Source organism: Elgaria multicarinata, chromosome 4, assembly GCF_023053635.1.
Source record: "Elgaria multicarinata webbii isolate HBS135686 ecotype San Diego chromosome 4, rElgMul1.1.pri, whole genome shotgun sequence".
NCBI lineage: Eukaryota > Metazoa > Chordata > Lepidosauria > Squamata > Anguidae > Elgaria > Elgaria multicarinata.
Genome location: NC_086174.1, coordinates 26,176,146 through 26,191,425, shown reverse-complemented (window position 1 = coordinate 26,191,425; position 15,280 = coordinate 26,176,146). Strand labels below are relative to the sequence as shown.

General features: G+C 39.8%; 1 protein-coding gene across 1 annotated transcript in view; it reads right to left on the bottom strand.

Moving 5' to 3' along the window:
- LRPPRC (leucine rich pentatricopeptide repeat containing) overlaps nt 1-15,280 on the bottom strand; it is a 140,099-nt gene that overhangs the window by 44,016 nt on the left and 80,803 nt on the right. Inside the window, exons 24-25 of the mRNA XM_063123988.1 lie at nt 11,489-11,613; nt 10,692-10,798 (exon numbers count right to left, since the gene is read on the bottom strand). Of these exons, the coding sequence (XP_062980058.1) occupies nt 10,692-10,798; nt 11,489-11,613 (232 nt within the window). The remainder of the gene's footprint in view (nt 1-10,691; nt 10,799-11,488; nt 11,614-15,280) is intronic.

Here is a 15,280-nt window from a genome sequence, read left to right as displayed (position 1 = left end):
AATAAAACAAACACTTATCTCCTTGTGAACATTAACTCATCTAGGAAAGATTTTTATAACCAGGGAATCCTTTATATGAAGGAGCATTCAATTATTCAGTTCCCCATATAGTCTGAAGTAGGGTGACCATACGAAAAGGAGGACAGGGCTCCTGTATCTTTAACAGTTGTATAGAAAAGGGAATTTCAGCAGGTGCCATTTGTATAATATCACAACAGCTTTAACTGTTGCGATAAAGAGGAAATTTCACCAGGTTCTTCATATATACAAATGACACCTGCTGAAATTCCCTTTTCAATACAACTGTTAACGATACAGGAGCCCTGTCCTCCTTTTCATATGGTCACCCTATCTGAAGTGATATAATCCAAAAAAGACTGTACAATGCATTATTTATACATGCCCGTCTTGGCACAGAAAACATTATGGGAATCAAAAAGAGCCAGAGCTTTAATCGGTGAATTACGCAAATTATATAAATTGATTCTTTCCTACAGGGTCTTCAATTTATGGTTAACTATTTATCATGGACTAGAAAGGGTTAAGAGATTTTAAAAGTTGGTTCTACTGACAATGTTTTGCAATGACAGGGCAAGATGGGAAGCAAAGATGGAGTCAGTGGTGCAGCAGCAGGAATAGAAATGATTGTTGCACCGACAAGGAGAGACTGGAACAAAAGGTAGGGTTGTGTAGAAAGTGACAACTGTCCCCTGTCCCGCCCCCCCACCACACACACTGCCCCAACCCGAGGAATCCCTCTACCAATCCCATTCATCTAGAACAGGGGTGTGCAACTCGTAGCCCTCCAAATGTTTTGTCCTAACCAGCAGAAGCAATGATGAGGGATGAGGGAAGTTGAAGGTCAAAAGTTATAGGCCCCTGCTCTAAAATCCCTATGCCAGTCCCAAAAGCCCTAGACAGGTGGTGGGTTCTCTGGTTTCTCCGGTCATGTTCTGGTAACCATGAAGCCCAACTTGGAAAAACTCTGTATTAAGATGCCATTGCCTTTCTTTTTGTGTGCAAGAGGGTTTTATGCTGCATGTATGTGAACATTAAATGACAATCAGGCACATCCAAACAGTCAACACAAATGAGTTGTGTAAGATTTTGTAGTGCAGATGACATTGGCAAGTGAACGCACTGAGATCTGCATGCTTGTTTAATAGGCAACTGTTACTTTTTCCACTCTAATTTGAACATCTTCTGAACAATTCCATGGGAATGCATAAGAAAATAAAACTCAGTGAGAAACAAAGAATTAACATCTTATACAACAAGCCCATGGAAATTAAAAGGGAAGATGTATGTTACTTGAATCTGCAGATAATCCTCTTTGTGACATGGCAAAACTCAAATGCGGCATTCACTTCCAACTTTCAATATCGTTGCTGCTCCAAATGCCAATGATCTAAACGGCTTTAAAAGCTGAAAACTTTATATAGCAAATCCTCCTCTGTTAAGAAATGATTGCTGTTCCCATCACTACAAGGACAGCCAAGTTATACTGTGGATATTCTTGTGTTTCATTTTGAAATTGAGAAGTGTTTTCACAAATAGTAGGTTCTCAATCATCAAAAGAACATCTAGGTCAGATTAACTAAATCTCTAGGGCTTGCACGATAGTCCATATTTGTAGCTTATCTCTAACCATCTTACTGAATTTTCAACATTGTGCCTAGTATGACATTGAGACATCTATAATACAGTATACTGCATAAAACCCCCAGTGGATACATATAATATTTTAATAAATTCTGATTTTTTTTTTAGTTATAAATCAGTCAGATTGCAAATATTAATTTTGTCAGCAATGCAACTAGAACATTTATTAAACTAAATAAATCTTAACTTGTGTATCATGATTTGCTTTTCTTCTAAGATAATTTTGCTTTTTAACCATTCTCTGCAGTTTTCAGAATTTGTTTTTGTGATGGTTTAGCATTTTACTTTTTTATTTTGCTTTTATTTTTATTTAACTTTTACTCTTCCTCTATGTTGACGTCTCCCAAACTACCTATGAGTAATTATGTAATTAACTTTACAGTAAGGGGTAGAAACATGAGTTGCTTTCATGCTGTTGTTTATTTGTGGTTGTTGCAGTGGGGGTGGGGAGAGCATGAGAATTTTTTTAAAGAAAACTATCTATCTATCTATATCCCAAACCATAGTTAAACATTCTTTCATCACCAAAGTGGTGGATTCATACAATAGCATGTTACTGGTCTTTCCTGTGCCCCTAGTAAAGCCACTAAAGGAAGAACCCAAAGCATTTGTAATGTGATCTAGTTGAGGTATGACGGGGTGAAATTAGGGGGAACCCCACCTCAGTACCAAACAGAAAGCCAAGTAACAGCAAGATAGCCTAAGAGCCACATGAAAAACTGCTTGACCCATATCAGCCTGCCCAAACTTTAAGATCAGCAAGGGAGGTCCTTCTCTTTTGCCCACCTTTGAGAGTAGTTGGGTAGGTGACCACACGAGAAAGAGAGGCCAAAAATATTTTAAATGAAAAAATAAATAATATCTGCGTGGAAGGTTACACAGGCTATTCATTTCATATGTATGTAGTTGTGGAATCATGTGCTCATAGGAGCTACAGCTCTGAGAACTACACATGAAGCTCTGGCTGCAAGTAGGCAGTTGTCTCACATGCAAGTAAAAAGTTGCCCTGCATTTCAGCCAAGGTTTCCAACATTGTGCTAAGATTTAAATACTCCATGTTGTTACTTATGCTTAATTGCTTCCTTTAACACACTTAAAAATTCAAGAGGGAGCAGCTTATTATTATTTTCAAGCCTAATACACCAACTAGTTACTAACCACCACCACCACACACACACAGCAATCTTTTCTAAAATGAAGGTATCCCATTCCATTAATCTATTTACATAGGTCTGGCACTTTAAATGTTTTATTCCTCATATTCCCACTTATTTTGGCATGATGCGTTTATGGATCTGGACAACTCGTTGGGACTTGCATGGGCATGCAGACATATTCCTCTATTCCTTTATTCAAAGTTATCTGTCAATTAAATATTGCCGGTACTGGATGATGATGATGATGATGATAATAATAATAATAATCCGCCTCTCCCTATGGATCAAGGCGGGGTACAACACAAATGCAAACACCATAAAATACATATAATTGATTAAAACAACTAAATCTAATACATTATTAAAAGCAGCACATTATTAAAAGGCATCTTAAAATTCAACTGGGTCACTCCTCCTATTTATTTATTTATTTATTACATTTCTATACCGCCCAATAGCCGAAGCTCTCTGGGCGGTTCACAATTCTAGCTTAATAGTGATCTATCATTATTTATTATTTACCCCATGTGCTATTTTATCAGTGTATCAGAATGCATACCTCTACTTGCATCTCTCTTGCACACACGCACACACACACACACATACACAGAGAGAGACAGAGAGAGTCCATGTTAACTATTTATGTAAAATAATTTGTTCCAACCATCTTCCATTCAGCATAGTAGGTCACATCAATAATCCCAGAAGCTAAATTACTTTGGAACATCTATATTAAAATGAAGTCAAATCATACTTTACAAATAAAGTAACATCTTGCTACAGTAGTTTTATCTCCACCACAAAATAGAGGTTCATGTTGATTTTATACAGATTCATACAAAAAGCAATCTGGATGAAAGGGTGCTGTAATCTCTCAATCTCAGGGCGCAGAAATATTTTCATGGTTTTTACAGTAGATTAAAAACATCCCAAACCAATGGTGATTGGTATCTTGAAAATTGGTTAGCATAGTAATATATGTCACAATGTTGTGCTTAAATCAATCTACTGCTAAATGTATTTTTTTATCAATGTATTTTTTTATCAACCCAAAGTAGCCCCCTTGCCAAGTCTGAGTGTCATCATCTGTTTTATTTTCAAGTATCTCTTGAATCACTTGACCAAATGTACCAGGTGAACATTTAAGTCCTATCAATATTCTTGTACTGAAGAGATTATATTTTGCTCCCAAAGAAATGTCAGGTGTTAAGACTAGGGAAAATGGCATAAAGGATGTCAAGACATTAAAATAAGAGTTAAGTATCACATATTGAACTTTTTAGCACAAAGCATAGCAGTATTAGCAGCTTTTATGTGCTACTGGATTATGCTTCTGCACCTCCTGCCCCAAACAGATAGCACCCTCACACTGTCACATTAAAATGTCAAAGACACAGGAACCATAATGGTCTGAAACCGGGATGTTCATTGCATTCTTTAAGGCCGGACTTCTCCAACCTGGTCCCCTCCAAATATGTGGGACAAATTCAACTCATCTGGAAGGCTGTTTTAGGAAGTAATATTCTGAAAAAACTACCTTCACAGGTGCAAGGGATAATTTTCATAATCTGAAACAAGCTTTAAAACATTCCAGACTGAAATGGTCTGCCCACAACCTCTTCACTTGCAAAACTAGTAAAGAATGAAACAACTGGAGACAGGTAACAAGCTAAAAAATGTACTTACTGATTTCTATGTCACTCAAAATAGTGAAGAAATATTAAATACAGCTAATCTAATTGTTTAATACCACTACACATGAAAGGTACCCATATCAGGGGATTTCTATAATCACAGCTGCCAGTCTGGCAACCTTGCAAATGTACAGTGAATTGCTATCATGTGAGTGTTGTTTGGAATACTTGACAGCACTAAGCTTGATATGTCCATAGATCCACTTCATAGGGAGGAAGAGACTTTAACAAACTACTTTAATCAGGTGGCAATTCACATTTCATGTGAACTAGCTTCTGGAATGAGTTGTCAGATATTCTAAAAAGATTCATATAGTACTTCTGACTTTACAGGTCACTTTAAACATTTTCCTATTGAAAGGAACATCTAGCTCTAATTAAAGTAGAAGAAAAAAATATCTTGAACTCCAATCAGCATTTCTACCATCAGCTTTTTAAACTAATCAACATGTATTCAGACTAATGGAATGTTATACTTCCCTTGAAGCATTACTGCCTGACAACCTAAGGAATAGCAAATACAACATTCACTTATATATTTAGCAAAGGAAAGCTGCTGTGATACTGTTCAACTATTAACAAGATTCAGAACCCAATAAAATGTATTTAACGGTGCAATTCCATTTTTTTCAAACATAAACACTAGAACAATTTCAATATATTTCATATATGGCCAGCCTTCCAAGTATCAGAGGATCTATTTATTCAGATATGGGCAACATCAGTCTAGCTAACAGAAAGCTGAAGGCTTGAATCAAGAGATGTCTCGCGTGAGCGGAAAAGCACTTTCACTGCTGTAAAATAGCACTGCCGAATTATTCCATTTCCTTCGTCCCTCTGCAGCCCCCTGTGACCCATCTCACACTGTTCCCAAAAACCTGTTGATTCTCAAGAGTAGCTTTTGTTGGGGGTGGAGGAACCATGAAAGGTCTGCTTGATCTTTTTTGGAGCCAACCCAAAAGGTCTGGCATTAACCATATTCATGTTGTGCTCTCAGATTCAAACCATGGTTAAGACAAAATAACCATGGTTGTAACCACCCCCTTCAAACCATGCTTAAAACTGGGGAGGGAAGAAAGGGAGAGGAAGTGTGTATTGGTAGAGCTGTCTCTGACTTTGCAAAACGATGGTTTGCAAGGAACTACCACTACAGACCTGTCTGCACATAATGTTAAGATGGGATTATTTAAAAATGAAACTAAACGTTGCCAGTGTCCTCCTCTTGGCTGAGTGGGAGGAGGAATGGGAGGGTGCAAATCCAATGCTTCACTTTGGTTTGTTCAGGATCATCCCCCTGCGCACTGCTCCCGCTCCTATTTGAGGGGGGAGCAGCGCACAGTGGAATTCCCTTTTTATCTCTGATCACGAAATATTATTGTTCTTGGTTTTCATTCAATTCTATTATTATTGAGCAGTATCCAATTCAACATCAGCACTCATGTAAATTATGTTGTAGTAGCATAAGCAACCTCTAGCACAGTACCAATACTTTTTGCTGGCGCAATGGACTTCGCTACTGCCATTGAGCTAAAGTTTGCTTACATTAGCACAATGCAATTTACATTACTGCTGGTGGCGAACTGGATACTGCCCATAGTGTTTATTGGTTTTATACTTGCATTGATTTTATATTGCGAATTTATATGGTATAAAGAGCCTTGAGAGGGTTTGACCCTAAATGGCGGCCTATACATATTTTTAAATAAATAAATGCTGCATGGAAGAAGTGAAATTAAAGAGCTGAAAAGTGAATGAAACTGCATAATCCAGGTTAAAAAGCTCAAATAAGAATCTGTCGAGGTTAAGCAAGCCTAAGAAATCCTAATCCAATGAACAGAAAAAGGACAAGTAAGAATGCCAGATGTTGGTATACCAGGAGAGAAAGCAGACAAGAGGGAAAGTTTCTGGAATTAATTTTTTAAAGACAGTTACCATCTGCTGACACCATACTCGCTAATTGTTAGGTGAAACAAAAAGTTAAGCAGGTGGTTATTTAGTAAAAAAAGAAATGAAAGAAAGCTGACAATTTGTTTACTAGATTAGTAAACGACTGAAAGATTGTCAAAAGTTTCAATGGTGAGGATCTAAACATACTGCAGGGCAAACCTCTTCTTCTATAGGCCCCAATGTAAATATGTGGGACGTTGACTAGATCCCGGAGTAGGTGGGTGGGTGAACTGGGTGGGGGTTGCTCTCACCCAGCTCTGCCCTCCTGGGTACTCGGTGCAGCACCAGCACAGACTCGAGGGCCGGGGAGGGGGGGTTGCCGTGGTCTATAGGAATACAATCTCCCTCTCTAGGCTTCCTGTTCAGTCGAGTGCTGGTCTGGAGTGTTTGTACTGTGTGTTGGGTACTCGAGACAGATTAGGGATTCTGCTGGTGTACCGTCCACCCCGCTGCCCAACAGTCTCCCTGCCTGAGCTGACGGAGGTTGTCTCGGACCTGGTGTTGAGGACCCCCAGGATGGTGGTTCTGGGGGATCTCAACTTCCATGCCGAGGCTGCTGTATCCGGAGCGGCTCAGGACTTCATGGCTGCCATGACAACCATGGGGCTGTCTCAACATGTCATCGGCCCAACACATGCAAAGGGACACACACTTGATCTGGTTTTCTCGACTGGACAGGAGGATGGTGATCTGGAAGTGGGGGAACTAACATCTACCCCCTTGTCATGGTCGGATCACTTCCTACTGAGGTTTAGACTCTCGGCGGCCTTTTCCCTCTGCAAGGGTGGGGGGCCTATTAAAATGGTCCGCCCCCGGAGGCTAATGGACTCCGATGGATTCCAGAGGGCTCTGGGGGATTTTCCTGCTGATATGGCCGGTGCTCCTGTCGAAGCCCAGGTCGCTCTGTGGAATGCAGAGATGACTCGGGCGGTTGACACGATCGCGCCCAAGCGTCCTCTCCCTCTGAGCAGAGCCCGGTCAGCTCCTTGGTATACATCTGAGCTGAGGGTGATGAAGCAAGAGGGGAGACGGCTAGAACGCAGGTGGAGGAAAACTCGTGCTGGGTCTGATCGAACACGGGCTAGAGCTCACTATCGAGCCTACTCTGTGGCGGTGAGGGTGGCAAAGAGGCAGTTCTTTTCCACCAGCATTGGGTCTTCTCGGTGTCGTCCGGCGGAGCTTTTCCGAGTGGTTCGTGGCCTGTTACACTCTGGGCCAGGGCGTGAGATAGTTGAACCCTCGGTAGCACGCTGTGACGAGTTTGCACGGCACTTTGAAGATAAAGTCGCTCAGATTCGTCATGAATTGGACACCACACTTAATGCAGCACCACTAGTAGAGGCGTTCAGAGCGCCGTCCGGCTCAGTTTTATTGGATGAGTTTCAGTTATTGAGGCCCGAGGATGTGGACAAGGTGCTTGGCCAAGTCCGGTCGACCACCTGTGTGCTTGACCCTTGCCCCTCGTGGCTCATTACATCAAATAAGGAGGGGATCGCCGGCTGGGTCCAGGAGGTTGTAAATGCCTCCTTGAGAGAGGGAGTGGTGCCGGCCTCTTTAAAAGAGGCGGTAATTAGACCACTCCTGAAGAAGCCTAATCTGGACCTGGAGGAGGTTAACAACTACAGGCCGGTGGCTAATATCCCTTTCCTGGGCAAGGTGCTTGAGCGGGTGGTTGCAGGACAACTCCAGGCACTCTTGAATGAAATGGATTATCTAGATCCATTTCAATCGGGTTTCAGGCCTGGTTTTGGAACAGAAACTGCCTTGGTCGCCCTGTGGGATGACCTCTGTCGGGAGAGAGACAGGGGGAGTGCGACCCTGTTGGTTCTCCTGGACCTCTCAGCGGCCTTCGATACCATCGACCATGGTATCCTTCTGGATAGGTTGTCTGAGCTGGGAGTTGGAGGTACTGCGTTGCAGTGGTTCCGCTCCTACTTGGATGGCCGATTCCAGAAGGTGGTGCTGGGGGATTATTGCTCTGTGCCGTGGCTCCTAAGCCATGGGGTTCCGCAGGGCTCTATTTTATCCCCTATGCTGTTTAACATATACATGAAGCCGCTGGGGGAGGTTATCCGGAGATGTGGACTGAGGTGTCATCAATATGCGGATGACACCCAGCTCTACCTTTCCTTTTCATCAAACCCAGGTGAGGCAGTGGCTGTTCTGAACCAGTGCCTGGGCACGGTAATGGACTGGATGAGGGCTAACAAACTGAGACTCAATCCAGACAAGACGGAGGTACTGTTAGCGGGTGGTTCATTTGTCCGGCGAGGTGATGTTTGCCCTGTCCTGGACGGGGTTGCACTCTCTCTAAAGGATCGGGTCCGTAGTTTGGGGGTGCTCTTCGATCCAGAACTGTCACTTGAGGCACAGGTGAACTCAGTGGCAAAGAGCACCTTTTATCAGCTTAGGCTGATATACCAACTGCGCCCTTATCTGGACAGTGATAGCCTAGCTACAGTTATCCATGCTCTGATAACCTCTCGTTTGGATTACTGCAATGCGTTATACGTGGGGCTGCCTTTGAAAACGGTCCGGAAGCTTCAGCTGGTACAAAACAGGGCAGCCCGTTTACTAACAGGGACTGGCTGGCGAGATCACATTACGCCAGTCCTTTTACAACTTCATTGGCTGCCAGTCCAGGTCCGGGCCCGATTCAAAGTGCTGGTATTGACATTTAAAGCCCTAAACGGTTTGGGGCCAGGTTATTTGAAGGAACGCCTCCTCCCATATGTACCTACCCGGACCTTAAGATCATCTACAGGGGCCCTTCTCCGTGAGCCCCTGCCAAAGGAAGTGAGGCAGGTGGCTACTAGGAGGAGGGCTTTCTCCGCTGTGGCACCCCGGTTGTGGAATGAGCTCCCCAGAGAGGTCCGCCTGGCGCCTACACTGTACTCCTTTCGTCGCCAGCTGAAGACCTTTTTATTCACTCAGTATTTTAACACTTAATTTTAACTTAAATTTAAATTATACTGTTTTAACTCTGTATTTTAACCTTATATCAATTTTGCTGCGTGGTTTTATCCTGGTTGTGCTTTTTATATTGTATTTTGTATTTGTATTTTTAACTTGTTGGTTGTTTTATGATGATTTTAATTTTTGTGAACCGCCCAGAGAGCTTCGGCTATTGGGCGGTATAAAAATGTAATAAATAAATAAATAAATAAATAAATAGGTGGGCATGCTGCAGGGGGTGGCATAGCATTGTTTTTGAACTGTTTTGTGCAAGGCAAGAGAAAAGGTCTCTCACAGCTTAAACTGGTCTCTTCCCCGCCTCCACATTTAACCTCTTTGATAAACCCACTGGTGATTCAAAACTAAAACGTGACCCGTCAGCCAGTGTATTTTTGCTTAACGCTGAAATAGTAATTCAGGCAACATTGTAATACTTTTCAGTATTTCCTTATTTAAGCAATTGTTAATGAATCACTTCATAACTAACTAAAAACTAGCCCTTGTTTTCTTTTTTTATATTTGAAAATATTTCACCTTTTCAAAAGATTAACTTCTCTCTTTTCTTCCCAGTAATGTAAAACTGGTCAACTAATACTGAGTTAGGGGTCAGGGAGAAATGCAACTGTGTTAGAGGAACATAATCACAATCTAGGAAGGCTCGAAGGCTGCCCTTTTGACTTATCAATTTCAGTAAGCAAAATTTCAATCAAGCTAGATAAAATATACTAATCCTAAATAGACCAAGTTTGTCACCTACCACTTTCTATAAGCTGCTTACCATAGTGGGAGAAAAAATGCTAAATTAAATGCCAAACAGTAGCAGACAGCACTTGTTTGCCTGATTAACTTGTAGACAAGCAGTACAAATAAATCTGAGCGCGCTCTGCAGCAAATTAAATTCCAGTGCTTTAAAGAACAAAGAATTTGTTGGGAAAGAGGATTAGCAACTTTACACCCAGGAATGCGGGTTTAATTTAATTGTTCCACAATGCGAGATTTAATATGCAAATATCATTTAGATATTTAATAGTGAAATTGACAAAGTAAGGAAACAATTTCAATATACAGCCAGGCTGTCTTGCTTGTAACTGTAATTATACACAATGAAAAAACGCTGGCCGGGTCTCCCCTTCACTCCCCACCCCCTTTCATTATTAGGATTGGATTCTATTAACATTAATCAGAACAAGACTAATTAAAGGTTAAAAACTTTAAATATATTCTAATTAAAACTCTAAATAGCTGCAAGATTAGAATACTGTAGTTACAGTCCCACCTCAATGATCTTCTTGGCTTCTTTGAATTTGCCGGTACTCAGGAAGGCAAAGAAGAGATCATACAGCATCGTCATTTCACCTCTCTCTTGGCTCACAAAGTCCATAGCTAGAGGATTTTTTTTTTAAAAAAATAAGCTCATTAGTTTACCTGTTTAAAGTACAAAAATGCATGCCACATTAGTGAACAGCCATGTTATAGGGAAAAGTATGTGACCACTTATTGCTAGTTGTTAAAATGCTATTTACAGTTCCCTTTACAGTAATCTGCAATGCACTTTCTAGTGTTTAGTGTTACTAGCATATTATTGTGCAATACCTGGACCATGTGGAAAAGAGAATTTTTTCTTTTTCTAACGAAGATATATAGGAAATTTATGAACTATGGGAGGCTTAACTCTCCGTATGGTCAGAAGAAACAGGGTCATGGCTATAACATTAATAACTAATGGCTGCAGATCTATTAGAAATAATATAATTACATCACAATTCCACTCTTCACTCCTCATCTAGTGAAGGACCATGTGATATACCACCACCCCTTGCTTATCCCAAGAACTTCTGTGAAGTCCATGAGATCTTGTTGGTATTTCACCATCAAATACCAGAATATTTTTAATCATCATCATCATTATAAGACATCATTTGAATATGGGATGACAAACATTTCTTGTTTGACCCTCAGTTACAACCTGCCAAACTTCGCACACTAAGGATGGCTCCACTTTCATAACAATCATGAAGAGAAAAGAAAAAAAGAAAAGAAAACACATCCCAATGCATGATAATAGCAACCAACCTTTCTGCAATAGTTCGGTGTTTCCTTTCTCTATTAATATGCACAAGAGATCATGAAATCTAGGGAGTTTGTCAAACTTCTTAAAACAGTCAACGACAGCGTCCAGAGCTGCTGGTAAGTCATTCCTTAAAAGAAAATGCACAACGAAATTTTAAGGCGGAAGGGAAAAAAACAATGTATACACCAAACCTTAGAAACAGCCGTTTGAATATCATACACTCAATTTATAGCTTCAGAGTTCAGCTCAAAATGTATTGTTGACATCTAACACATCCAATTCCTTTCATAATATTTCTGTCAGCTTCTCAAAAGACACCCATTCTGGGGTTTTTATATTGGACAAACTCAATCATATAAATTCTTAAGCAAAATCCTTTAAGCAATTTCCCCCAAACCCTAATTTATTATATGGAAGCTCATTTTGAGTACTCAGCTTAGTGACAAATATGAACTTAGGTCTAAACTGACAATGTGGGAACTGCAGAAGCTGCGTATGTGGCTGTTCCCCCAATAGAATAACCACTTATGCATATGCTAAGTAAAGAAAGCTCTTCATAAACGTCTTGTCTGCATATTTTTATGGCAAGTTGGAAAGATAGTGAAAATTAATAGAAGTGTAAGAGACAAAATATAACATACTCAGAAAAATAGCCCGTAACAATTGATACATTAGATGACTTTGTGATTGAAAATTTTGAATTTAGTCTTCAACGTCGTATTTTACCATGAAGAATATTTTGTTATGCTTCTCCATAAACAATGCAACTGTGTGCATTTTTCGAAAAGAACTCCACTGTATTTATGTATAGCCTTGTCTTGAACTGCCATTCAATAAAAGGTATTCGAATTTTAGAAATTTATTATGAAATCAAATATAAATATAAAAGAAATGGAAAAAATTACTGCAATCCGTATAAAATTGTAAAAGCGAGCCTAGCCTGGTGGATCTCTACCTTACCCCCTTTACTGAGTCCTATTTACAGTGCATCTTCTGGCACCCCACAGAGTCATTTGAATTATTGTCATTTGGGGTGAAGACTAAATTACAGGTTAATTTCAAAACTGCAAGTGGATGATGCAGGCTAGATTACTGTCATACAAAAGAAATACTATGGTAGCTACCACAGATGGGTATAAAGCTGTATATAATCAGTGTTTTCTCCTGCTCTGGATGCAAGTTCAGTTAACATCCATAGAAACAAGCTTGCGAACAACTCTCAATAATTCCACCTAGGGTGCAATCAAATATATATACATTTAAGTTCTCTCTGTTTATGTTTAGCTTCTGTCAGTGACTCTGAAAAGAACCAACTGTATTGTCTCAGCTGCATTTCCACAGCACTAAATTGACTGTTTAGGTCAAAGCTATCAATAAATGAATGAATAATTGGAATGCCAATCAAACAGACACATTAATAGTGTACAGGCTGTAGATACATATTTCTGAAGATATTTAGCCTGTGTGTGTGTGTGTGTGTGTGTGTAAAATAAGAAGTCCATGAAAGACAAATGGGTAAAAAAAATAACATACAAGTAGCCATGATTGAATGTCTGAGCATATGTAAATGTTTCACCATTCATAAAATCACCTCTTAACCTAGTGGTATGGGACCACTAGAAAACTACTGTGGCTTTTGAAGTTTGTTTTCAAGGTATTACAATAGGCTTGTTCTCTAAAAATACTATTACACAATCTAATTTTAAGAAGCAAATCAAATTTAAAGTAGAGAAATTCATGGGCTTAGATCCAAATTATCATGCATACTCTTAAGCTTTTCTGCTCATTGCCTTCCCATCCTTTGACTTTCTCAAAAGCTGTTCTTGGTAAGGGACCCTCCAAAAGAATGCGATGCAGCAGGAGGGGATTCAGCAATGGGTGCGGGAGTTGGGGTAGAAACTGGCAGCCACACTGTGCGCAAGCAGAAGCGCCTCTGTTGGAAGTGTGAAACCAAGCCAAGATGTCTAGTCAGTTAATGCAAAAATCAAATATATACAGTTTGTAACAACACACCATCCACCAATTAAATATGTAATTGGGGTATATCGTACACACTGATGTGTGTGCGCATGCATATACACAAAGATCTACTTTGTATTTGCTACCTAAAAAAACCACACCTTTGATAATTTTGTTCCAAGGTTGCCAGAATAACCTCCTATTCCACGTACCTTGCTTTACCACAAATAGTGCCACCCCCCGCCCCCGCTTTTCCCATACTGGAAATTTAAAGAACCAAGAAGAGTTTTTCTGATACCAAGGTGTTACGCCAAACTAGAATCTCTCACAAGAGCACAACATCCGAGCAAGTTATTGATTGATTGATTGCATTTTTATACTGCCCAATAGCCGAAGCTCCCTGGGCGGCTCACAAGCTCTTTGGGTGGTTCACATCAAGAAAAACAAAGTTTGATTACCTGCTAGAATTGCAAACTTGGGGAAAAAATACTTAAGTCTCCGGTGAAAATGGATGACTCTATAAAGTGCTTTGAGCTCAACTGAACACATGCAAAGTTTAAAAATGTGCAAGCAGATATGGAAAGTGGTTCATGTGAACTGGCTCCCTGTGCAAGTTTTATTGTATATTAATGTTTTTGACTACTTGGTGAAAATAATTGGAACAACCACAGAAGCTGCTCATAATAACATTTTGTTATATGGAGCAGCCTTAAAATAGCTGTCACACAAGAGATGTCTTTTGCAACCTATCTTTAAGAAGGCAGCTATTACATATAAATTAGTACACAGGATCTTTAGGTCTTGAAGGGAATCTATGGGAGCAATCCATCAAATGTGTGAGCTATAGGGGATCCCTTCCCACAGGGATTGCAGAGGAAAACTTTCCACTGGTTCCGATCTTTTTCAAATGAAGGGAGCTATGTTAAGATGTGTCCGATATGAAACTTATTTTTAATGTTCTCCTTGATAAGAAATATTATTAAATTTACCTGAAAGGAAACAGAACTAGACTAAGGTGCTAATAAATTCAAAAAAATGAAACTGACTGGTCCAGTGTACATTTAACAAGGATAAATACAAGCTACTTCAATTATGCCAAATCAAGTTGTTCAAAAAGGCACATCAAAATGCTCAATGTAAAACCCACAGCAATAGAATGTTCTAGGCAATAGAATAGTTCTACCTTATTACAGTTCCATTTACTTGTACTTCTCCCCCGTGACTTTGGGCACATTTTTACAACTGTTCTTAATATATAGTTTATTCAGCATATGTTGTTATTCAGTGATATAATTTTTTAAAGAGTTGTATTCTATTCTAACTTGCGTATGGGCTAGAACCTCAGGCATGTGTATTAATCTCAATGCTCACATAATATCACAACAGTCTTAAATCTCCCTAATTTGGACTTCTCTAATCGCGATTTAGTCTAAGAGCCCAAAGAATGAATACTCGGAAGTCAGACCCACAATGTTCTATGGGGCTTACTCCCAGGTAAGTGTGCATAGGATTGCAGCCTAAATAAAGCGTTGTTTGTTTGGGGACACAATAAGGTACAAGCTAAGGAATCAATGTCATTATTCATAAAACCAGTTGAGTTTTCAGCTAACAGAGTGAGATCTTATCTGTAGCTTCTGGCCCTGAATTGCAACTGACTGCCTTGTTCTTTTCTTTTCCCTCCAATACAGTTTTAAATGACAATAAATCCACTTGCTTAAAGGGTACCACTCTCTCAACCTTACCCTTTTTAAGTGTTATAAACAACTTTTCCAAACCAAGGAGCCTGCTTGATATATATATATATAAAAGTAAAATAAGACTCTAAATATTGATTT